Source organism: Odocoileus virginianus, chromosome 31 (genome assembly GCF_023699985.2).
Source record: "Odocoileus virginianus isolate 20LAN1187 ecotype Illinois chromosome 31, Ovbor_1.2, whole genome shotgun sequence".
Classification (NCBI taxonomy): Eukaryota; Metazoa; Chordata; class Mammalia; order Artiodactyla; family Cervidae; genus Odocoileus; species Odocoileus virginianus.
The window spans coordinates 35,048,811-35,074,729 of NC_069704.1; the positions used below are offsets into that span (position 1 = coordinate 35,048,811).

At 47.7% G+C, this 25,919-nt stretch overlaps 2 protein-coding genes across 4 annotated transcripts in view; one reads left to right on the plus strand and one right to left on the minus strand.

Annotated features, from left to right (window-relative positions):
* The window catches only part of KIF24 (kinesin family member 24), a 63,757-nt gene extending 52,877 nt beyond the window's left edge, over nucleotides 1–10,880 (plus strand). For both annotated transcript variants that reach the window (XM_070459603.1, XM_070459602.1), the window contains exons 11-14: nucleotides 257–366; nucleotides 5,909–8,155; nucleotides 9,333–9,426; nucleotides 10,171–10,880. In XM_070459603.1, coding sequence (XP_070315704.1) covers nucleotides 257–366; nucleotides 5,909–8,155; nucleotides 9,333–9,426; nucleotides 10,171–10,311 — 2,592 coding nt within the window. In that variant the 3' untranslated portion in view covers nucleotides 10,312–10,880. The remainder of the gene's footprint in view (nucleotides 1–256; nucleotides 367–5,908; nucleotides 8,156–9,332; nucleotides 9,427–10,170) is intronic.
* A 1,320-nt stretch (nucleotides 10,881–12,200) lies between these two features.
* Nucleotides 12,201–25,919, minus strand: part of UBAP1 (ubiquitin associated protein 1) — a 68,082-nt gene continuing 54,363 nt past the window's right edge. For both annotated transcript variants that reach the window (XM_020911964.2, XM_070459604.1), the window contains exons 4-7: nucleotides 21,775–22,698; nucleotides 14,527–14,709; nucleotides 13,749–13,850; nucleotides 12,201–13,252 (exon numbers count right to left, since the gene is read on the minus strand). In XM_020911964.2, coding sequence (XP_020767623.1) covers nucleotides 13,112–13,252; nucleotides 13,749–13,850; nucleotides 14,527–14,709; nucleotides 21,775–22,698 — 1,350 coding nt within the window. In that variant the 3' untranslated portion in view covers nucleotides 12,201–13,111. The remainder of the gene's footprint in view (nucleotides 13,253–13,748; nucleotides 13,851–14,526; nucleotides 14,710–21,774; nucleotides 22,699–25,919) is intronic.

A 25,919-nucleotide genomic window follows, 5' to 3' on the forward strand; every position in this document is an offset into this window, starting at 1 on the left:
TGGGATCCAGTGGACCCCCCACCAGGGAAGTCCCCACAAATTGTAATTTTGTAAAATGCTTTGTCTGCATTTCTTTGATTAGTGGTGCAGTGAGTACCTGTTTTGTTTGTTTAGTGATCATTTGTGTTTCTTCTTCTGTGAACTGCCTTTCTGTAGAAGGTGGTAGGTATGAGTATGGCCCAGGTTCTGAACACAGTATGTGGTCAGTATGCCCTTTGTTGGTTGATTTCACTGACCTGCCTTCTGTTTCGAACAGGTGCTGAAGGACTCTTTCATTGGCAATGCCAAAACCTGCATGATCGCCAACATCTCACCAAGCCATGTGGCCACTGAACACACTCTGAATACTTTGCGCTATGCTGACCGGTGAGTCCTCCTCAGGTGTCAGAGTGGGGGTGGTGTGTGTGTGTGTATGTTTGTGAGAGATGCAAACACAAGGATCTGACCTTGAGCTCCCCAAACCTGTTCTTGGGATAATAATTCTGCTGCCAGGGGAATGTGCAACTGGTCATGTAAAGAATGTGTCTTGGTAGGCCCTGTCATTTTACAAGTGTGAACGTGATGAGGAATATGACATGTTCCCTTGTTCAGGAGACAACTCCATCAGTGAATCTTAAATACGGAGATGAAATATTTTTCCAGAGTGGAAGACTTTGTGAGGTTTTCTTCCTGCCAGCCTCAGCCCTAATTGTTAGGGATAGAGTACCTATTATTTGTTAAGGCAGAAGTCCTCAGAGCTATGTAGGTTCAGAAGAGATCAACCTTGTTTTATGGAAGGAGAAACAGGCCCAGAAACGAGCAGGGACCTTAAAAGGGCTCATTGGGAGTTGGTGGCAGAACTAGTACCTCTGACTGCCAGGTCAGGGCTCTAGTGACTTTGGTATCTGCCAGGGCCCCTCCCATCTCTTACCCTGGGGTCATGTGTCTCCTTCTCATTACCATCCTTTCCTCCGGCTGCTTTGCTGCCTGGTCCTACCGTACAACACCTCCTCTTGGTCTCTCAGAAGCTGTCTCCAAAGTTAACAGACTATTTGAGGGGAACCTGGTGTTCTTAAAATTACTGTTGAAGAATCTTTCGTATACGTGGCATTTTATGAAACTCACTGGGAAGGAAAGATAAGCTATCACTTAAGTTCCATGAGAACAGGAACCTTATCTTTTTCTCCACTGTCTCTATCCTGCCCAGACAGTACTTGATACCTAGTAGGTGTGTTATTAATATTTGTGAATGAAAGGAGGAGCTCGCCCTGGGCGTCAGGGCTTCAGTGATGTTCTCTGTGTATTTTATCTCATCTCATTTCAATAGGAGAGACCATTTACAAAGTGGCTACTAGAATGGACTCTAGAGTGAAACTATCTGGGCCAGTACCCTGCCTCTGCCACTAGCTAACTGAGTGATCCTGGGCTAGTTTTCAACTTCTCTGAGCACCAGTTCCCTTAATGTCAACACGGATAATGATAGCACCTACCTCATGTAACAGTTACTTGGATTCAGTGAGATGACGTGTATGAAGGGCTTAGGGCCACACCTGGCACAGAGTGAATGCTCATTGTATATTAACTTCAACAATAGTAATATTATAGGCATATGCTCAGTCATGTCTGATTCTTTGTGGTCCCTGGACTATAGCCCACCAAGTTCCTGTCCATGGAATTTTCCAGACAAGAATACAGGTATACTGTGGAAATACTGCAACTTTGGTTCAGACCGCTGTGCTAAATCACACTGAAGTCCCAGATTGGTTTCCCAGTGCATGTAAAAATTATATTTACACTGTACTGTGTACTTTATCACATGTGCAGTAGCATTATGTTTTTAAAAAACAAGGTACGTACCTTAATGTAAAAATAACCTTGTTGGAAAAATGGCACTGATAGACTTGCTCTATGCAGAGTTGCTATGAACCTTCAGTTTGTTTAAAAAAAAAAAAAAAAAGCCCCCTCCACAAAGCAAAATGCAATAAAGTGAAATACACCTATAATAGGTTTCCTAAATAAGTTTCCTCAAGGAGGATTCCTAATTGCATGGCTTCCTTAATGCCAGCGTCCTAGCCCTGCTAGAAGATAAGTGAAGACTGAGATCAGCTAGAAGACATGGGATGATCCAAAATTGTTTCCCCCAAACCAATATGGCTTCAAGTTCCTTCCCCCCATGTGTCCATTACCCTGCTTCAACAGTTACTAACCCTAGGTCAGTCTTGTTTCATAAATCCCTCCCTGCATCACAGACATAACAAGTGCTTGAACTGAGAACATCATTAGGAGCAGAGAATAAAATATTCCTCTCAGCGCTTCAGTAAAGGAAGATGAAAGTAACCCTAACCCTTTCTCAAGGGGGATGTATTGAGTACAGTTGAGAAATTATTTAAAATAATTTTTGTTAAAAACTAGAAAAAGTGGCTCAGACAGTCTATTATGGAAGGGAATATGAGGAAAAGAAAGAAAGGCAGAGAAAGACAAAGGAACAGGCGGAAGCCTTTGCAATGACTATGAAAACCGTTCTTAAACAGCCTGAGAGAAATGCCCAGAGGGACCCAGGTGAAAAGGGATGGGCTTGCTATTGCTGTGGAAAGGAGGGGCACCTCAAGCGAGATTGCCCTCAGGCATCTAAGCCGCCCCCGGCTCCATGTCCGGTCTGCAAGGGACCACACTGGAGGAGACTGCCCCCAGAGGCATAGGTTTCAGGGGTCGGACTCTCAAGACAACCAGGACTGAAGGTGCCCGGGGGTCCCCACACAAGCTCCTGTCCTAATTACACCTGAGGAACCCCGGGTATTGATAACTGTGGGGGCCAATCCATTGATTTCCTTTTAGATACTGGGGCAACTTACTCTGTGCTTACTGAAGCCCCTAGCCCACTTTCTTCCCAATCCACTTCCGTAATGAGACTGTCTGGACAAGCCAAAAGGTATTATTTCACTTGTTCTTTATCTTGCAACTGGGATTCTGTGCTATTTTCACACGAGTTTCTTATCGTGCCAGAATCATCCTCACCCCTTTTGGGGAGGGATATACTGAGCAAGGTCCATGCCTCTGTTTCCATGAATATGGAGCCCTCCCTTTCTCTCCCTTTAGTTGAACAAAATATAAATCCTAGAGTATGGGATGATGAAAAATCTGTGGGTCGAGCACAAAATGTTATTCCTGTAGTTGTCAAGCTCAAAGACCCACACTATTCCCACATAAGAAGCAGTGTCCACTAAAACCTGAGGTTAAGGAAGGGTTAAAACCCATCATTGAAAATTTAGAGGAACAGGGACTATTAGTTCCCTGTAACAGTCCATATAATACTTCTGTTTGGGGTATAAAGAAATCAAATGGTAAATGGAGACTAGATCAAGATTTACAAATAATAAATGAGGCTGTAGTTCCTTTAAAAAAAAAAAAGTAGAAAAAGTATAATAGAAATAATCTTTCATTCAAAGCAGTCTGAAAAATTACTGAAAGTAAGTATGAAAGTCATTTATTTTATGTCCTTAAATTAATTGTAGGTAATAATCTGTACACACACAAGATAAGAATGATTTTATTGCTTATTTGAAATTTTCCTCTGATTTAAAATTGTTCTTTCTTCACATACTAAAAGAATGTTGGTAAATAGTACAAAAATAAAGTTCTAGCTGGACCCCTAGTAGGTTTATCAGAAAAGAGCTCAGTAACAAGAGTGATTCTGGTAAAAGAGTACACTGGAAGTACTTCGCATCAGTGATCAAATTACCTGTAAGATTTCTTCTGACACCCTCAGATTTCTAGAATTACTTCTGTGACTCCTAGGAAGAAACTTTGGTGTTTCTCTTTTAACAAAACTAAAAGAGCTCAGTTTTATAACAGGAGGTAATTTGGAACCATCTAGACTTGCTGTGGCAACTCTCAACTTATTCCTTGTGTGTATGTCCTGCTGCAACACCTCAGCAAAGGCCCAAGAACACAACATGATTTTCAGTTCAGTTCAGTCACTCATTCGTGTCCAACTCTTTGCGACCCCGTGAACCGCAGCACACCAGGCCTCCCTGTCCATCACCAACTCCCAGACTTTACCCAAACTCATGTCCATGGAGTCGGTGATGCCATCCAACCATTTTATCCTCTGTTGTCCCCTTCTCCTCCTGCCTTCAATCTTTCCCAGCATCAGGGTCTTTTCAAATGAGTGAGTTCTTTGCATCAGGTGGCCAAAGTATTGGAGTTTCAGCTTCAACATCAGTCCTTCCAATGAACACCCAGGACTCATCTCCTTTAGGATGGACTTGGTTGGATCTCCCTGCTGTCCAAGAGGCTTTCAAGAGTCTTCTCCAACACCACAGTTCAAAAGCATCAATTCTGTGCTCAGCTTTCTTTGGATGTTCAACTGTCACATCCATACATGACTGCTGGAAAAACCATAGCCTTGACTAGACAGACCTTTGTTAGCAAAGTAATGTCTCTGCTTTTTAATATGCTGTCTAGATTGGTCATGACTTTCCTTCCAAAGAGTAAGTGTCTTTTAATTTCATGGCTGCAGTCACCATCTGCAGTGATTTTGGAGCCCAAAAAAATAGAGCCAGCCACTGTTTCCACTGTTTCTCCATCTGTTTGCCGTGAAGTGATGGGACTGGATGCCATGATCTTAGTTTTCTGAATGTTGAGCTGTAAGCCAACTTTTTCACACTCCTCTTTCACTTTCATCAAGAGGCTCTTTAGTTCTTCACTTTCTGCCATAAGGGGGTTGTCGTCTGCGTATCTGAGAAACATGACTTCAGTCATGACTTTGTTTCTCTGCTTACTATGTTACCTGCTTCCCTGCTTCTCAGACCTAAAAGGAAGTCAGGTCTCAGTGTCAGGTTTACTATCTTGGTTTTCAGAAATGGCCAGGGTGTCATTTGGCTACTACTAAGTGGATTAAAACCAAAACAATGGAAAAGACATTTTCTGAGAGCTCCCCGGCAAAAGTACAACTCCCTCCATAAGGGATTTCAACACAGAATCTACAAGCATACCACTGGAGAGTCACATTTTACTTGATGTCTCCTTGTAAATCCAAATTCTTCCACTGCTTTTATTTTGTTTTAGGTATCACAGAGTGAGAGACTCTGATCTTGGCAGCTCAATCCTAGCAGACTTAATTCTGGATTTTTCCATGTTCTCTAAAATTCCCTTGTAGAATAGAGCATGGTTCTCTTATTTCTCTATCTAGGGGCTGATTTTTGCCTCCCAGAGGATGTTTGACAATGTCTGGAGACAATTTTGATTGTTGTGACAGAGAACAAAGGCTGCTGTGATCGTGGGTAGAAGCCAAGGAAGTTGCTAAACATTCCACAGGCAAAAGACAGCTCCCCACAACAAAGAATTGTCTGACCCCAAACACCACTGGTGCTAAAGTTGAAAACTCTGGGAACAGACAGGTTGTTTCTACCTCCATGGAATTAGCACAAGCCGACTTATTTCTGAGAGCTTGTGCTTCTTGAAGTGCCCAGCAGGTTGGAGGGAACTCATTTTCTCAAAGAAGCCTAAAAGGAGGTGGTTTGCAGGAAGAGAAGGTTATGATTATGGAATAGTAGGTGAGGAGTAGACACATGGCTCTTGAGTTGGCTGATCTTCAGTAAGTCTGGTATGGGCCCTGCGTGGACATAAGTTCTGAAACCAGCTCCTCTGGCCTGTCCCTCACATGCATCTGTGGTATTTCAAACACTCTCCTGATCATGGAATATTGGGTGCATGCTAATATCCTCAGAGAAGACACTGATCTTTGTTCAAGTAAAGTGACGTATTTCATGTTGAAATAGAATATCCCCTTTATTCTTTTCTTTATTCTCTCCCAGATAAAAAAATAATTCCCAGTTCTTGTAATACTTTTCTTTGGTTTTTGTTTTCTCTGAAAGCTATAGGAAGGGAATTACAGGAATGTACATTAACATAAAATGGTCATTTACAGGGTCAAAGAACTAAAGAAAGGCATTAAATGTTGTACTCCAGCTAACAGTCGAAATCAAACATCTGGAAACTCTTCTAACTCTTCTCCAAAACGAATTCAGAGCTCTCCTGTGGCCCTGCCAGGGGACAAATGTTCTCCCAAAAAAGTCAAGCTGGGGCTTCAGCAGCCGCTCACAGTGCCATCTGGTTCCACAAGAGGGAAGGCCCATCCTCTGGCTAGTCACCCAGCCAATATCCCTTTTGCTTCTGTACCTAAGGTTCCTGGCAAAGAGGGTGGCTCTCGAGGGAGTCCTCCCCGAGAGTGGGTCATTCAGACTAGCTCTAGCAAAGGATGTGTGCCGTCTGGACACGTAGCCATAAAAAGGGCAGAAGAATCAGCTGCATTATGCTCTAAGAAAAACCCAGTTGGCAACAAAACCGCCCTAGGCTGGGGAAGCAGGGCGCCAGGCCCAGGAGGGGACCTGGTCCGTGGTCAGCCACCCTCCCGGTGCAAGAAAGTGCAGACTGTGCAGCCAGTGCAGAAGCAGCTTGTGTCACGAGGCGAGCTCTCCTTTGGCAGCGCCCACCGCTTAGCGGAGTATGGTCAGGGCAGCAAGGAGGGCACACCTAGCCGGCCTGCCTCTGAAGCTTGGACCAGCAACATCCCTGCTCGTCAGAAGGAGCGGGAGGAGCATTTGCGCTTTTATCACCAGCAGTTCCAGCAGCCACCTCTCCTCCAGCAGAAGTTACAGTACCAACCCCTGGAAAGGTTTTTATGCCGGTCCCGGCCCCCAGAGGGGCAGCTTCAGAACGACATCCCTTCTTCCTTCCACCCTCATCGTGCTGAGAGTCATGATGGAGCCCAAGTCCCCCAAGCGGAGGACCCTGATGACAGCGACTTCAGTGAAGATTCTTTTTCACACGTCTCCTGTCAAAGGCCCAGAGAGCAGGGAAAGAATCAGGAGAACAGTGGAGGCTCGTTCTTCCTTCATCAGAGGGAGCAAGGTCCTGAGGAGCGGGTGGCTGAGAGGCAGCAGAGTCTGTTTTTCAGCCCAGATGGTGACAAGGAGGGTGTAACTGGAAGCTGGGTCTACTCCCAGGACCCCGCAGGCCACAGAAGGATAGCACTTGATCACGGCTGCAGCCCAGGTCAGGTGCCCTTGGACTGGAGCAGAGAGGAGGACTCAGACCTCTCAGGGCCTCCTCCCAGAGAAGACCTGGCAGGGAAGCCGTACTGCTCACAGGTAGACTCTGTATATGGTCGGGGAAGAGGTGGCGGCCCTGCTTTTGACCTCAGACAGGAAGCCTTCAGAAGTGAGGTTCCTGGGCAGGCCGAGGACAGCTTGCCATCCCTGGGGGAAGATGGTTTCGCTTGCTCACTATCCCACATCGCAGTTCCTGGGTCCCCAGACCAGAGAGACACAGTGAGCACACCCCTGAGAGAAGTCAGTGAAGACAGCCCAACTCTGGAGACCAGAACAATGAAAGACAGTAACCCTTTCCAAGGAGAAGACTCTAAAGGTGAATTAGGCACGAGCTCTGAGTATGCTTCTGGACTGATGGCTCCGCTCACCATGTCCCTCCTGGAGAGCCTGGATGATGGGGGCCCTCCTTCCTGGGAGCAGCCTGCCCAGGATGGAACTGCGCGTGGTCTCATGGCAGCAGACACAGAGGGGCCAGCAGTGGGCCACACAGTGTCATCGGGTGATCCAGAGGCAGTCCCGCCAACGTCTTCGGCAGCTGAGCACCTGTGGCTCTCCTCATCTCCCCCCGACAACAAGCCTGGGGGCAGTCTTCCAGCTCTGTCCCCATCACCCATCCATCAGCACCCGCCTGACAAGCTGCCCGACGGGGAGGCTGACCTGGGGGAGGCCTGCCAGAGCAGAGACACCGCACTCTTCTCTCGGGGGCACTGTGATGCCAATGTTGAGACAGAGCTGGACGGCTCCCAGGGTTTCCTGGGAAAGCCCTTCCTCACCTTACATCCTGGAGGACCTCACGTTGGGCCTACACTCACCCCCCGAGCAGGAAGTAGTAATGTGGCTGACCATCCCTGGGCCCAGGAGAGAAAGCAGCTGACATGGCCCAGTTGGCCGGAACTGGGTTTCTCCACAGACCCCATCACACTGTCTTGCTACAATGAGGGCATTGCATGGCTCAAACATAGGCCAATCCCAAGGCCCTTAGCAAGGCCAGGCTCTCCCCTGGTGGCCAGCTGCTCTCCCAAGACCACCAGGACACTCCGTCAGCCTGCCCTGGGGCAGGCACAGTAAGTTGGACTCTCCTACCTAGACTTGGGCCCGTTGGCATCCCTACTCCCACCCCAGCTTATTGTTCTGTCTGTTCTGGGAATAGCTATGGTTGGCTCAGAGACAGGCTGTTTGTCCACCTTTTAAAGGGAGCCTGCCTAGTTGTATCCGACATGAGCAGTAGGAGTAAAATGTATTGGAGCAGGCCTGCCAGGGTGGGTGGGCCCTCAGCCTGGGAGAGCTGGATGTGAGGGAGAGAAGGGAGGATCTGACCCCGTGACCAAGCCCGAGACCCGAGGTGAGACCAGAATCCTCCTCGTTCTCGTGGGTATGTATTCCTGCAGTGCTGCTCCAGGACACAGCAGCAGCCGCCGTGTGCCCCCAGAGCCACAGCTCTAGGCACCTTCCAGGATGGCAGAGGTAGGAAGCAGGGGCTGCCGACTGTGCTTTCCCCGAGGAGGCTGGATGGTGCCGCAGAATGAGACCACCTTGGAGGATGTGAAGGGGGTTGGGTGTCGAGGGCTAGAGGCACAGGAGGGCAGGCGGCAACAGATGCTTCTCTGAGGCCGCAGCCCTCCACTCTGGATCCTGATTCCCTGAGCCAGCTGTCTGCCTGCTCACTGGGGCTCGGCCTGGGCCTTGGGCAAAGAGAAGGGCATGCAGGGATGTCCAGGGGAGGAGCTCACCTGTAGCCAGGGGTCAGTCATGCTGTTGTGTGGTCTCTACCCATCAGGGGGGTCTGACAGAAGGCAGGTCCTCCAGCTTCTAGCCCAGACTCCCTTGCTCTGGTCCCTGAACTCCCCACAGAGAGGAGACATGCCCACAGGCCAGGTGGCAGGCTCTACCTGTGCCACGTGCCGGCTGCAGTGGCACAGCCTTGAGCTTCCGTGCAGGGAAGCTGTGAGCAGCGCCTGCGGAGGAGCAGCAGCATCCAGCCCTGTCTCAGTGAACCCAGGAGGCCCTGGGGGCAGCTCCCAAAGCCACTGTCTTCCCAGTACTTCAGGGTGTCTCCCTAGTCCCTGACAAGCCCTGAAAGGAACGATGGAGAGGCAGGAGATGGTGGGGAGCTCGTTCCCATCAAAGCCTCAACCTCTTTGGGAAGAAGCAGCTCCTGGCCTAGAAATGAGGCTCAGTTCCAGAAAGCTGCCCATGAGAGATGGGAGGCCCAAAGCTCACAGCACCCCCTCTGGTTCCCAGGCAGGTCGTCATCCAAGCACACCGGGAACAGCTGGATGAAATGGCTGAGCTGGGCTTCAAGGAGGAGACCCTGATGAGCCAGCTGGCTGCTACCGTAAGTGGTCTTGGCTGGACCCTCCAGGGCTGTTGGGACTTAGCCTGCAGCTAGTTTGACGTTGTTTAGTCACTAAGCTATGTCTGACTCTTCTGCAACCTATGGACTGTTGCCCACCAGGCTCCGCTGTCCATGGGATTCTCCAGTTAACAATACTTGAGTTGAGTTGCCATGTCCTTCTCCAGGGGATTGTCCCGACCCAGGGATTGAACCCACGTCTCCTGAATTGGCAGGCGTGTTCTTTACCACGGAGCCACCAGGGAAGTCCAGCTAGTTTGACAGTCATCCCTGTTTCCTGCAGTGTGTGCAGAAAGGGTCTGCTGCCACACTGTAGCTTTGTCAAGGCTTTGGGCCTTCTCTTGCCACTCCTCTGAGCTGGCCTGAGGGGCACAAGGACAAGTGGGGGTGGCGTGACACTCCCCATTCCCAGGCCAGTGTTTCCAGCCTCTCTCCTTGCCATTCTGCCTTCCTCGTGGCTCGTTGGAGGCCCCTCCCTGTGATGGCAACAGTGACTTGCCTTATGCAGACCAGAGGTACTTCTACAAAACCACCCTTTTGCCCTGCAAATACCTCTCTAGAGAAGTGGGCCCACCCTATGCCATGGTGACTATCCTGCAGGTTTTCCAACTGGAGGAAGGGCCCTGGGCTCTGAAATCCTCCTGCAAGAGAAGGGATTAGAAAAGCAGATATGACAGAGGGCCAGTAACAGCAAAAGCTCCGTTTGACCTTCGTTTCCTTTCTCAGGATTTTGAAGGTTTTGTGATCCAGCTAGATGAAATCATGGTTCTGAAGTCCAAGTGCATCCAGAGTCTGAGGAGCCAGCTACAGCTATACCTGGCCTGCCACAAGCCAGCTGCAGGCCCCGAGAGGACAGCGGTGTCTTAGAGTTGGTATGGGGTGGCTGGGCTCTCAAGAGCTGGAGGGGCCTCCACCAGGTGCCCCTGCAGATCTCAGCACCCGTCTTGTCCTGCCATGCTGTTCTCTCACCTCTCATGGCCTGGGCTGGGTCCCAGCTCCTCTCTGAGCCGAGCCTCTGTTCTTTCCAAGCACAGGGGCTTCTGCAAGGAAGGACCGATGAGCCTGAACAACTTCTAATGGGTCTCTCCCTTCTCTTTGGGGTTGAGGATGTGCGTTACTGACCCTTTGTGGAAACACAGTTGGGTCTAATAACCCTGTAGATGTTTCTGAATTGGGGGATCTGAGGATGGGGGGATGGTCAGCGGTAACCTACAGGTTGGAGGTCACAAGCTAGGGGAGATAACATGCTGAGCCTAGAGGTTTTATCCTCTGGATTCTGTGCCTTCCTCCAGGACTTGGTCAAAAACTAAAACGCGGGTGCTAGTGGGGTGGGGGCTGGGTGAGATCTGCCCCACCAGCCCTTGGGAGATTGATTTGGGGCTTTAGCTTTTGAAAATGTAAAATGAATAAACCTTAACTGGATGTCTTTAACAGGAGCAGATGTGGGACAGGTCTTACTTATGCTTCCAGTTCCCCTCCCTCCCTGCAACACAGTATTTAGACGGAAGAGGGCGCTCGCATCACTGCATTCTTTTCCAGTCTCTGCCTTTTGCTGAGACCATCTGCCTGCATCACATTCCTAAGTCCTGTGGGTCCTCACCCATCGTACTCCCTCACAGAACAGTTGAATGGCTGGAGTATCACAGGCAAGTCCATCTCCTAGCCTCACCTTCATCCAGGGTCGCCCTGGCCGTCTGCTCTCCCTTCCAGTGGCCTGTGTTCAGTACCTTGGCACTAAGTGCTCTGGCCAGTGAGACTCTAAAGCAGTTTTACACACATACATGCACCCCTTCATGTGAGTTGTTCACTGTGTATCTTTTTAGCAGAAAGAAGCTTAAGATAAGAAATACCAGGTAGTTCATCACTTACCAAGGCCACCTTGGATCAAATTGAGATTCACATGTCAAAGCCTTGGCCCCAACACCCATTTTGATATGAAATTTTGTTCTCTTGTAGAAGTTAAAGGATAACTTCTCCAAATTTTAAAAGAAGGGTTTAATTAATTTTAAAGGCCAGAAGAGGGACTAACTGGCTTTCTGAGACAATGGCCATGCCTCATCTGACCACCAGAGGGCGGCCTTTTTCCAGCTTGCTGCTTCCCAGCCTAAAGGTTCTGTATCCTCACATCATCACTACAAAAATTAGACCCGTCCAAGCCAAGAGCACAAGGAGGACTGTGGGAGAGACAGTATTACAACTAAGGACAAGAAGCTAGGGATAAATCTAGTGCCATTGAATGCAACAGCCCCACTGAGAGCTAGTGAAGCAGTCAATCCCCGTCCCACCTGCGGAACACAGACACGCCTGATGCTGCTCACAGGACCAGGGACTCACTCCTCACCTCTGAGTGTGTCTCCCAAAGGCCCAGCCTGTCTCACCTCCACAGTCAGTCTTGCAGGAAGGCACATGTCTATGTCCTTAAGCCAGAGACCGAGCTAGGCCAGGTTTAAACAGACCTTTGTGTCTAGGCCTGCCTTTGCAAACCAAAAACCAGGGCAGACCGTAGGGCCAACTCGTGGGTTCCACAGGTCTAAGAGTTGGAAGAAAGCAGTGAAATGACAGAAAATGGTTAGCTTCTGTTCCATCCCCAGCAAATGGGCTTACCACTCACTAACCTCCACCCTGCAATGAAACATTCCTTGGCAATACAGAAATCATCACAACAGAATATACCTTTTTAGATTTTTATTAGTAGTTCTCTCTGAAGAATCAAAATAGTTAGCAAATTACTTTAGATTCATCAAGACTGTATATCCTTTGTATTTAGATCTTTAATGATGTACAACATAATACAAAACAAACCAAAGAGACTGATTTCTATGACTAGGTGTTATTTGTTGTGTCGTCCTAGAGCAGGGGCTGGAGGGAGAGGCTGTTCTCCAGGGAGAACTGAGGTGGAGTTAGTGCTGGGGGACTAAATCATGGCCTGCTTTTTCCCCGCTTGATGTGCTGGGAAGGGACCAATGATTCCTTAAACTGACAACTGCTTCCTAGAGTAAGGGACTCTAAAATCCTGGGTAGCAGAAGATTGTAGTCCAAACCAGGCCGAAAGAAACAGGCTGGGGCAGGGAAGTGTGGTAACTGCCTGGCAGAAAAGGCAAACTCAGGGCCCCAGGGGGTAAAGGGCATTCTCTGTACCTCAGAGACATTGCAGAACCAGTGTTGCAGTAAGTGACATTGTTAAAAAGGGAAGGAAACAAACCCTGGAAGAACCTTTCAATTGCACTCAACCTGGATTAGAGGTCAGCCCACTCTAGCGGACGAGGGAACATCTAGCCCCGAAGCAGCACTGAGTCTGGCCCCACCACCTCCTCCTCCCCAGCTCCTTTTGGCAGCTGGGCCAGGTTTCGGCTGAAGCCATACAGATCCCAAAAAGACCAGAGAAGTCAATCTGGAGGGCCAAGGCGGGAAGGACACTTCTCAGGATACAAATACTTTTAATATGGAAGGAGCCAAGACAGTTCTGGGGGCATGTGCACGCCCAAATCTTACCCACTCTCTCCCCAGCTCAGGACCTAAGCTTGTAGAGACTTGGCAAGCACAGTCTCCACACCTGACCTTCCACCCCCAAAAGGAAATCCGGAAGCGCGCCCCTTCCCCTTCCCCACGGGGGCTCCTCAGGGCCTCCTGCAGGGGTGGCTCTGGCAGGGCCGAGCAGGGCCTCGTCTCAGCTGGCTCCCGCCCGCGCCATGAGGTCTTCCAGAGCATTGTCCTGGTCGTTGTTGTGTAATAGCAGAACTTCCTTAATATCTTTCAGTTCAAAGCCCATTTCCTTAAATTTGCTCATCAGCTGAAGAAACTCCATCATCTAAAGAGAAGAGAATACAGATTCAAGAAAGGGTTCTGGCCACACAGCACAGCCGAGTGGTGAAATACACGCGTAAGGGGCTGCTTGGGAGGGCATCCTTGCCGGAGCCCCTCGGGTCCCCGAGCAAGCAGAGGAGGGCCGTGGAGGAAGACAGGCTGATGCCCAGGCCCCAGAGCTTACTGCCCTTCCTGCAGGTCCCCCCATCCACATCCACGCTCCCATCCAGCCAAGGCAAAATGACTAGCCATCTCCCCCATCATCCAAAAGTACAGCTTTTGCCCAGGTCGTTTTTTTCCATCCCTTCCCTGGGATCTTAGACGGTCTTCAACTTGATACTTCATCTGAGCCAAACATCCACATGCCTGTCTGGACACGGGAGATTCTTGCTCCAACTAGTTCAGCCTACAGCCACTGGGAGGGATGAAGGTGTGGAACAGGAGTGCCCCCAGGACATACTGCTCTGTCCCTTCTTTCCAGAGGGTTCCCTGGAGCCTACCTTTTCCTCTGAACACTGCTGCATTTCCAGAGCCTCTTCCACCAAAAGAGGGTCGAAGCCCTTCTCACAGAGCTGTCCATGTGCAAAGAGATAGTCGAGAATCTAAGAAAACAGAAAGGGTTAAGCACGGACTGCCACTGTTTCTGTGCTTCCCAAAAGTCACACCAATCAACACGTCTGCTCCCCGCCTTGACTGTTACATCCTGGAGAGGACTTGACGTTTTACCTTGAATTGTGTCCAACAGAGCGGGACCTCAGTGACTATTTGCTGATAGACACACCCTTCTAAATATGCACTGACAGTCTTCAGAGGAGTTCCTGTCAGCTGACTCATCTCCCAAATGACGTCAGCTCCATAGCCTGGGCAGGGTACTCTCCTAAGAAACCACCCGAGTCAGAAAGGGCCCCCAAGGCTCGGGGCTCCAGTACCCTGGATCAGAACTGCCTGGGTGCTTCTGACGGGACGGACATTTATGGAAGAAGACGTCTGACCATACCGCAAGCCTATTCTGCCACTGTCTCAGGAGAAGCAGAGAAGGGGGGTAAGTGGGTAGTCCTTAACTCCAGTACGCCCAAGTCTGTCCCTCAGCCTAGGTCCCAGAGCAGAAGCACTGCTGGAAACCCCCAACGAAGCCCCCGAGTCCTGCCGCCTTCCCTCATCTCAGGAAAAGAATGGCGCTGAGAGTCTGCTCGACTCTAGGACAGATGGAGGGGGCTTCCAGCTCCGAGATCTGGGACCCCTCTCCTACCCTGGCCCTGTGGCTGACTAACCACTCACCTGCTCAATATTCTCTCCTTTCTTCTTCATGGCTCTCAAGACACACTCATATGAGTAGCCCATGTTGACCACTGTCTCCACACAGTGCCGCTCACTGGGGGACAGCGCCTGCAGTTCAGAGTAAGCCTGGGGACAGCTGGGAGTGTTGGGCACTTGTGACACTGAGAAATTAGGAGGTGTGACCTGGTGGCAGAGAAACAAAGGATTAAGGCAAGAAGACAGACCCAGGCCCCAGAAGACAAGTCACTGAGGTGGCCCAATCCAGGGGTTTATCAATCCTGACCAAATCAAACCTCCAGTCAAGTAACCTGCCTGCAAGAAAGGGCCAGATCTCTGGCCAGACATCCTAAGGAAGAACTCTGTTCTTCCCCTCTTTGGGGTATGGGAGCTCCAGCTGAGGGACAAGTTGGGAAGACACCTGCAAGTGTGGCTGTCCTCTGACCTCATCCCACCTTGCAGAGTGAGGAAGCACCATGGAAACACATGCGCTTTCCTGCCCAAAACCCCTGGGTTTGTAGTGGAGGAAGAAGTTCTGAAAGCCGCCTTTGGGCAGCACCTTGCTGGCTGCTAAGACCTCTCTCCAGGGCTCCACGATCCCTTTCCTAAACTGCCGTATCTGAGTACTAGAGGGATCATTCATCTCAAACCCCCTCACTCCAGAACTGACTGTCCCAGTAACCATGTCCATCACGTCCCAGTGTCCGTCGTCACATCTGTCACTGGGCTGGGCAGATGGCCAGCTCAGGGCTCCCGTGCTCAGGGCACTGCCCTTCTGCCCCACACCACGTACTGTGCTTTGATTACCTGCAACAGCTACTGTCCTACAGAGGCAAGGCTGAAGACGACCACCCCTCCAGGCGGTACCCTCGAGGACTGGAACATGGTCCCTAGGGCCCAGCGTCTACTGCACTGGCCTCAGGCAGCCTACTCCTACCACCGGCCCCCAGCCTGACTGGACAGATTCCCAGACTTAAACACCACCACCACTGCTGATAATAATCAGCCCCAAGGCAAAAAGGCAGCTCACTCCCAGGCCGAAGGACAGAATCACCATGGGAAAAGCTCTCTGACAACTTGGCTCATCTCCCGAGAACCAGGAAAAATCATCCAAGAAAATTTTATTTAACCCTCTCCCTTTTTGGGGGGGTGGGGGAGAGGAAGGGAGGAGGAAAGGAGCCTGCTTATCCTAGAAGCATGTTCAAAATTCTGTAGCTATAACCAGATGCTCTCCTCCAAGTCAGCTGGGGGAAGCCAAGAAGATTCCACAGGCCTCAACGCCCACAGTGTCTGCTGAACCCTCTCACCAGAGCACACTCCAGGGAGTGCAGTCCTGGGCTCAGCCATCAGGTGACAAGAGTCCTGACAGGGCATGGGGACTGGAGCACACAGTCTGGCCACTCTGCAGGCCCCAAGACTCTCCGTCTTTTTAGGGGCGGGCTCTGACTGGGCCTGAAAATACCAGTACCCAAACAGCATCTTGTTCACATTGCTGGCACAGTACTTATCACACAAGAAGGAGGTCCCGGACGTCAGAGCCTGGCTCTGAGCCTGAAACTCACCTGGCCCTGATACGTGTGTGCGCTCAGTGGCTCAGTCATCATTGACTCTCTGCGACCCAAGGACTGTAGCCCGCCAGGCTTCTCTGTCCTTGGGATTTTCCAGAATGGGTTGCCATGTCCTCTAAGGGATCTTCTCAACCCAGGGACTGAACCTGCCTCTCCTGCATTGGCAGGTGGATCCTTTACCACTGAGCCAGCTAGAAAGCCTGAGCCCTGAGACATTGATCCTCCCTTCCAAAATCCACTAAAATGATAAAACTGTATTAACCTTTAAGACTAAAGAAAAAGAGGGTGTAACAGAGGACAATGTATTTCAATGAAATTTTAGAAGGTGGGATGCTAACGGAGGCAGAGTAACTGGCAGAAGCAGTGAAGTTACGAGTGGGAGATGGGAGAGTCAGTTCAGCAGGAGACCCCTGAGAAGGTTTCAGCATTTGGAAGTAACAGGTACTGTTGGGGTAAGGCAAAGTACGAAGGCAGTGATCAGCAGAAAACCCTCAGGCAGACCTTCCATGCCCCACCTTCTGCGGAGATAGAAGGTTTAGTCTAGAAAATGGGAATCAATTCCAGAAAGGACTGAAGATACCAGGCACAACATCTGGCAGAGTGAGGTGCAAGAACCAAAACGGAATTAAGTAAGCCTATCTCAGTATCCTCACTTTCTTTAGCTTTCAGGCAGATTTCTTAGATGTAACTTTAATAGCCCCCAAGATCTTCATATGTTGATGTCTTACAGAGCTCCCTCCAAAGCCCTGGTGGCTCAGGCGGTAAAGCATCTGCCTGCAACGAGGGAGACTCGGGTTTGATCCCTGGGTCGGGATGATCCCTTGGAGAAGGAAATGGCAGCCCACTCCAGTATTCCTGCCTGGAAAATCCCATGGAAGGAGGAGCCTGGTAGGCTACAGTCCATGGGGTCGCAAAGAGTCTGTAAGGACTGAGCGACTTCACTTTCTTCAAGGCCTTCTCTGGTGGCTCAGATGGTAAAACCCGCCTGCAGTGCAGGAGACCCACGTTCGATCCCTGGGTCGGGAAGATCCCCTGGAGAAGGGAATGGCAGCCCACTCCAGTATTCTTGCCTGGAGAATCCCATGGACAGAGGAGCCTGGCGGGCTACAGTCCATGGAGTCACAAAGAATCAGACACAACTGAGTGACTTTCACTTTCATTTCAAAGGCAACTAACTGGTCAGTCAATCAGCAGGCACACCCCAACATATATATTCCCCCCATTTGGACTGTTTTTCTTTTAGTGACTCACTCTTAAAAGTGAATAGAAAGCCAAAGCCACGAACATAAGACCAAACCAGAAGAGGGAAAGACAAAGCACTTGGAAATTTAAAATAAAGTAAAACTTCTATTTAAAAGATTATGAGATTTTTTAAAAAGGTATGATAGTCAAGGATATCTTTCAGATAGTAAAACATAAAGTCAAAGAGATAGAAAAGAGATAGCAAATCAGAAAAACAGCCAAGGAGGTCCAACATCCAGTTTATAGGAAGAACAGAGAAAACAGAAAAGTATAATACCAAAAACAAGCAAACCACAACAACCAGATTTTGAAAACTGAGCTGAGCCTTTGCTTGAAAGGATCGGGGAGGGTCAAGCACAATAAGTGAAGAAAGCCCATCACTGGTAAATGTCAAATCTCCAGAGATGAAAAAAAGGATCCCAAAAGCTTATTGGGGTAGGGGAAGAAATCCGAATGGCACAGTACTGCCAGAAATCAGAGGTGCTTGTACTTCCATCTGAGAGCTTTCTGTTTTTAATCTTTATTTGTTTATGGCTGCATGGGGTGTTCACTGCTGTGTGCGCACATTTCTCTAGGTGCATCAAGCTGGGGCTGCTCTCTAGCTGTGGGCACAGGCTTCCGGGATGGGGGCTTCTTGCGCTGCGGAGCTCTAGGTGTGCAGGCTTCAGGCGTTGTGGCTCCTGGGCTCCAGAGCACAGCTCTGGCACACAGGCTTACTGCTCCGAGGCATGTGGAATCTTCCCGACCAGGGACTGAACTCAGTCCCCTGTGCTGGCAGGCAAATTCTTAACCAGTGGACCACCAGGGAAGTCCCTGAAAGTTGTTTTGCTTTTAAGCAAATAATGCCTTAAAACTTTTTATGGAAAATGATCTTCAACTAAGAAATCTAAATTGAGCCAAACTATTATTCACACATGAGGATAAAATTTAGACATTTTTGGATATTCAAGAATTCAAAAACAACAGGTTAACCAACAAAATTGAATGTATTTGAATGAGAAAATTACCACTAGGCCTTTGGGCACTCTTGGAGCATTTGGTTAAAACTAGCAACAGGCACAAAGAAATTACACAGAATTTTTAATGGAGCAGTTAAACTATAAAAAATAAAGGCTACCAAGAAAATCCTCATCACCACTACAGTATACCATTCCCAATCATAATATTAACTAACATTAATTGAACCAAAATTTGTGATATAAATATGATTGAAGATACTAGAAGAAGGTGGAGGAAAGGCTACTATAAGGGCTAAATCCTCAACTACTGTAACAGGAAGTATAAACCTGTCTAACAAATTTAGAAAATGCAATGTAAGCATCCAATTTAGAAATACAAAGATAAATCCCAGTATAAATAGTTTGAAGAGTTAAAAGTATCTGACTATGGGAAGCAAAACTGGAGTCAGGAAGAGGTGAGGCGGGGAACTACTCTTTTTCAATATAAGCCTTTTAAATGCTACTTGATTTCATTAAAATACTCTTGTATTACTTTGATAAAAATAAATTCATTTTTTATTTTTTAAAATGTTTCATTCAGTTCTTCTTTGCGTCTTTCTTTTTCGAGGCCTCCTATTTTTTTTTTTTCCTATTTCTTTTTTTGGCTGTGCCACATGACTTGTAGGATCTTAGTCCTGTCCAGGAGTGGAACCCAGGGCCACGGCAGTGAAAGTGTGGATTCCTAACCACTGGATAGGCAAGGGAAGCCTCTCCTTTTTTTAATCTAGAGATGGAGAGTGACTCTGTAAGTATTAAAACAATGGCAACATGAGAAATGATCAACAGATTCAAGCACCAAAAAGCTAAGAGATTATATATTATCAGAAATCATTTGAAATACAATTTAAGAGCAAACTGGCACTTCTCATATCCTTCCTGGCCACAGTGAGTAAATTGAGAACTCAAGTACAAGGAAAAAGGCAGATGTCTCACTGAAGTAACTCTGACAGAGTAGAGAATATACAGCCATACCCGGAGAGAGAGAACCCGGTGGCAGATGAGCCTAACCTGTGAGCAGAGCAAGGCCTCTGGTAGGGCTGAGATGCAGTGGGAAGACACTGATTTGGGCTAGACCAGGCAGTTCTGTGCTGGACACAGAAGAAGGGCACATCACACGACTGTTCCTCTCAAGATGATCCTATGGAGTTCTCAACTTCTAAGATTAGTTTATACAATGACACATGAAAATCTGAAAAATGAGACCCAAACACTGGGCCTGAAATAGATGACAAGAACTAAATTCCGGAAATTCCCTGGGAGTTCCCATGTGAAGGATATATACGGCCCAGCTGACAACCATCACCCCCTACCTCCAGTCACTGCCTTGAAGAGAAGTGCTTCTCTCACCAGGAAAAGGTTCTAACTAGCAGTTTCAAAGACTCACTAAGATAGAAAGCCAGGATGGAACTAGGCTTTGCTCCCTAGGAGTAAGGGTCTCGACTTCCTTAAAAGATTACCACGACTCCAACTCTATTTAAAGCTACCCCCAGAGGGCAGCAAATCCCCAGGCCAGGATGAAGCAGGGACCCTCGTACCCTAAAATGGATGGGCCCAAAAGAAACTGCACAATCACACGTGTCAAAGAACGATGAGTGTTCTGGTTTGAGATATACCCTCTGCAATTAGTTCACTGGCTTTGGTCTCTCAATGGTTCACTTTAACACTCTTTAAGTTAGATGGGGGTGAGAGTGGGGGATGGTGGTGGCTGAGGATCCCTAACCTTCTGGAGTGTTTTTAATTTCTCTAAAGCATACAATGAATTAGGAAGCAGAGAGGAGTATCCTGCTGACCAGAGCCCAACCACAAACCAGGGGGAATTAGGATAAGGCCCATGCTAAGAGGCTTCACTGGGTACTTCAACAGTAAAGAATCCACCTGCCAATGCAGAAGACACAAGTTCCATCCCTGGGCCAGGAAGATCCCCTAAAGAAGGAAATAGCAACCCACTCCAGTATTCTTGCCTGGGAAATCCCATGGACTTCAGGAGCCTGGTGAGCCACAGTCCTTGGGGTCGCAAAGAGACAGACATGACTGAGCAACTAAACAAAAACAAGAGATGTTTATGCACTCTACCGAGTTTCTCTGGGCCAAGGTCCATGGACATTTACAGGCAGCAGTAAGCTCTCTGACAATGGAAGCACTCACACAGAAACAATCATTTATCAAGAACGTTACTGCTGGGAACTTGCACTCTTTCTGAGGCAGGCCAAAGCTCATCTTTTCTACCAGCTAAGAGCAGGCTGATTATGGTCTCAGAGATATCTGACCAATACAATCAGGCTTCCTGACTCTAAATACCGCCTTGATATGCTGTTACTTAAAATTCTGAACTGGTGTAACAAAAGTTCTTGGACTTCTATGACTTCTATAATACAATAACATATCGTTCTGTGCTGCTGAAACAACCACATAAAGTAACCTCCCTGTATATGCAACTTCTCTGTGTGACCAAATCAGATTTCCTTCAAGATGACACAGTTCAGCTCAGTCGCTGAGTCGTGTCCAACTCTTTGAGAGCCCATGGACTGTAGCACACCAGGCCTCCCTGTCCATCGGCAACTCCCAGAGCTTGCTCAAACTCATGTCCATCGAGTCGGTGATGCCATCCAACCATCTCATCCTGTTGTTCCCTTCTCCTCCTGCCTTCAATCTTTCCCAGTATCAGGGTCTTTTCCAATGAGTCAGTTCTTCACATGAGGTGGCCAAACTCAAGATGACACAAGTTACAATTTTTCTATCAATCCACCCTTAAACACTAAATCTGTTCCAATCTTCCCCTCTCCCTCCCTTGGAGAAAACAGCATCATTCTTAGAAGTAAGCAAAAAAAAAAGTAACTGCAGTTATTAAAATCCACAGGTTTAAAAGTGGCAAACTTCCAACACCAATTTCAACCGTTTGGCTCAAACTTCCCATTGCTAAAGTACCACCGAGTCTGAAGAAACATAACCCCAAATCAGTCAAACACACAGAAGCCAACTTCAGGGCAGAATGAGATGGGAGGCGGGAGGAGAGGGAAGTAGGGAGAAGATAAAATAAGGAGTACCAAGCAAGTGTAAAAAAAATTAAGAAAGTCAACAGGAAAAAGTAAAAAAGCACAAAGAGAGCAAACCTTTAAAAAATGCAAACACAAGACACGGCAGCATGGGAAAAAACAAACTGATTCGGCAGGAAAACGTCATTCACGTGCTACACGTTATCTTTCTGAAGGAAAAGATTAAAACGATACAGGGAGGAAAAAATCATTACCAGGTTAGGTGCAAAGCTAATCATCTCTGTCCTCAGAAAAATACCGAGAACTACATGTATACTTAATGTAATCAAGCTCAATTTGGTCATGCCCCATCCTTCCCTAAATCCTGAAAAGAAGAATGTGAGGGTGGCAACTGCTGGGTAGGATTTAGAAATCTGTGGCGTTGTGATGCAGGGGATTTAAAAGGCTTACCGTGGGACGCGTATTTGGAGGTGCTGATTCTTCTGTGCACACAGACAAGACAGACAGGGAAGGCGTCTGGGGAGGGGTCAGGGTTGGCACCTCTGTGCCACTGTCCAAGTTCAAAGCTGAAAGCCCAAGGGTAGGATGCCCATTGAGCTCACTGGCACTGCTTTGGGTGGAAGGCTTTAGGGAATTCCGGAACGTGCCACTGCGGAGGCAGGATGTGCTATGGAAAGTGCTTGCCATCTTGGGTGTCTTCTGACTGCTGTCATCAGAGTCAAGTTTGGGGAAGGACAAGGACTTGATATTGCTTACTGCAGGAATGGGGGGGAGGGACACTTTGGAAGACAGCGACATCTTTTCACAGCTACCCAGCTGTGGTAAGGTTACAAAGCCATTGGGTTTGTGAAGAGGCTTGAAATCTAGGGTGGCCCGCTCCAGAGAGGCCAGGACCTCCTCCTCCTGTAACACAGACCCAGAGCCGCCTCGAGGCAAGTTACTGTCCAATAACTGGGCCATAATGGGTCCACTGGTTCCCACCAGAATGTTTCTCAGCTCTTCCTTCTCATCAATAGTTTTTAACTCCAGATTATCAAATGGGTCTTCTTCACACTCGAAGTCAGCAGGATTGAAGTCTGCCTTTGTGTGGGGCGGGCTGAGAACCTTCTGCTTCGTGGCACTGCTGCTGACCCGAGTCGGGGTGAGGATGCTGTTGTGCTGTAAGCTGGCGAGGATGGGGTTGATAGGAGGCGGCATGGTGGCTGCGCTGTGGGTCTTGGAGAAGCTCATTTTGCTGTCACCCTCTGGGCCACTCTGAGAATTCACTTTAGCTTCTGCTTCCTCAGCCTTGCGCTCTGCTTCCCACTGGGCTTCTTGGATCTTCTTAATATCTTCAGCCCACTCAATGGTTTTCTTTTCCAAGGAGAAGTCATACTGCAAAGATATATCAGAGAGAGGTGTGAACCCAGGTGGCCATCCCTCCCCCACCAAATTCACTTCTTTCTCACCTTGGCACAAGGGAGCTGGACAAGGCAGCATTTAAGGTGCACAGGAGGATCCCACCTCACGAAAACTAAGACTTCCTAAGCTTGTAAGATTTAATCAGACTGTGCTCCCTGGTTACATATAGAAATTATTGAGGAAGACCTCCCACCATCTCTAACCACATACCCAGGTCATAGGTGCCTTGCTGCTTCCTTGCTCCTCTCCCCTCAGGCGCTTTCCCTTCCTAGAGTTCTTCACTGGAGGCTCCGGCAGAACTCAGCCAGCTCCCCTACGAGGCTCTCCTGATGGCCCGGTCCTCCCTCTGAACTCTTACCCAGTGTCTGTCTCTACCGTGTGACGCTGAGCACGTGTGACCACATGGAGCTTTAACCTTTCTCCAGAACACTTCCCCAACACTGTCACAAGCCTCCTGTGGGCAGCAACTGAGCTTTAGACCCTCTTAAGATCTCTATTATCTAACACAATGTCCTATGTGCTCAATAATAACAACAGGCCCTAGTATTTAAGAAGCACTTACAAGGTGCCATGCATGATTCTAAGCACTTTTTATGTATTAGTTCTCTAGATTTTCTCAACATTACAACAGCTATGCTCAAGGTCATGATGCTGCTAAGTGGTTGAGCCTGGATCTGAACCCAGGCAGTCTGACAATATATTCTATGCTCTAAACTACTACCAAATTACAATGAACAGATTGTACTCTAACTGTAGGAAAAGTGCTTATTAAGAAATTTAGACATATTCAAATTAAGATTTTTACAGCGCAAACTCAACAAAAACAAACCACCTCATAAAAATATGGCCAGAGGATCTGAGTAGAATCTTCCAAAGAAGCCATACAGATGGACAGAGGCACATGAAAAGATGTTCAATATCACTAATTATTAGGGAAATGCAAATCAAAACTACAATAAGGTATCACTTCACGCCCCTTAAAATGTCTACTATCAAAAAGGCAAGAAACAGCAAGTGCTGGAGAAAATATGGAGAAAAAGCAACCTTCATACATCTTGTTGGTGGGAGCGTAAACTGGCACAGCCACTGTGGAAAACAGTATGGAAACTTCTCAAAAGAATTACCATATGATCCAGCAATTCCACTTCCGGGTATTTATCCAAAGAAGACACAGAGACCAATTCAAAAAGATACATGCACTCCTGTGTTCATCACTATTCACAATACCAAGATACAGATACAATCTACATGCCCATCAATGGATGAATGGATAAAGATGATGTGGGGGAGGGGTGTGTGTTTATGTATGTACATATGAAAACACAAACAACATGAAATTAAAGAAAGATGAAATTTTGTCATTTGCAACAACATGGACAGACCTTGATGGCATTATACTAAGTGAAATAAGTCAGAAAGTGAAAGATAAAATACTGCATGATTCCACATGTATACACACACGAGCATACAAAACAAAACAAGAACGCAGAGAGGAAACAGGTTGGTTATGAGCCGAGGGACAAAAACTGAGTAAAGAAGGTCAGCAGTGTAGTGAGAGATGGAAACGAAATTCTGGTGGTTAAGGGTGCTGTAGTGTATACCTAAGTCAAAACATAATGCTATATACATGAAACTTCCACAGTGTTACAAATCAATGTTACCTCAATTTTCTCAAAAAAGATTTTACAGTATAAACTGCACAAAAATTCACTTCAAGCTTCCTTAATAGCTTTAAGCATTGTTCAGTCACTAAGTCGTGTCTGACTCTTTGTAACCCCATGGACTACAGTACACCAGGTTTCCCTATCCTTCACTATCTCCCAGAATTTGGTCAAATTCATGTTTGTTGAGTGGGTGACACCATCAAACCATCTCCTCCTCTGTCACCCTCTTCTCCTCCTGCCTTCAATCTTTCTCTCCCAGCATGAGGGTCTTTTCCAAAGAGTCGGCTCTTTGCAGCAGGTGGCCAAAGTACTGGCGCTTCAGCTTCAGCTATCAGTTCTTCCAATGAATATTCAGGATGGATTTCCTCTAGGATTGACTGGTTTTATCTCCCTGATGTCCAAGGTACTCTCAAGAGTTTCAGCGCTACAATTCAAAAGCATCAATTCTTCAGCACTCAGCGTTCTTTATGGTCCAACTCTCACATCCACACCTGACTTGGAAAAACCACAGCTTTGACTATACAGACCTTTTGTCAGCAAAGTGATGTCTCTGCTTTTTCATATGCAGTCTAGGTGGGCCATAGCTTTTCTTCTAAGGAGCGTCTTTTAATTTCATGGCTGCAGTCACTGTCCACAGTGATTTTGGAGCCCAAGAAAATCAAATCGTCACTGTTTCCACTTGCAGCTTCAAGTATAGATCAATTTATAAAAATTTCATTTGTATACTTGGAAAAAATTACCTATTACATTAAACAAAATCCACCTAGAACAGGAATGAAAACCTCTGGTGTTCACCCCAAGGCAGCAAAGCTGAACAGTGTGTCTGGAGACACAGTGAGAGTAAAGAGGGGAAGAGAGAGGAAAGAGGCCTACCATGACGAGAGTCTCAGAGTAGAAAACACGCAGTAGGAGAAAGGTTTCATCCCTGAACCTTTCAGCTGCAAACACCGCAAGAGAAGCCTGGAAACGCACATGTCCGGAAGTTCATTTACACACTCCTGAGTCAGTGACTGAGCCTCAGAAAAACACGTGGGGCGTCACAGGGCTTCCTTTCTACCTCTAACGGAACCGTGAGAAAACAGTACTGTCCCAAGGTTGCTGCTTCTAACTGGGGAGGAAATCCAATTTTGCAACTGGTTTCCCCCACCAAAACAGGTGTGACCAACTTCCCACTGCCTGTAAACACAGGTCTCTGAAGTTTTACTCCCAAAAGCAACTGGAAATTTCTTCCCTCTGTAATAAAACCTTGAGACTTTTTTTTTAAGTTGCCAAAGTAATGTAGAATACTTGGAACAGTTAAAAAAAAAAAAGAAAGAAAAAATTAGAAAAATTATTACAGTGAAAAAGAATGTGACTTTTCAGCGTGCGATAATAATAACAGCATCTAGTATTTATGGAGTATTAGAAATCAGAGGGAGAAGGCAACGGCAACCCACTCCAGTACTCTTGTCTGGAAAATCCCACGGATGGAGGAGCCTGGTGGGCTGCAGTCCATGGGGTCGCTAACAGTCAGACACGACTGAGCGACTT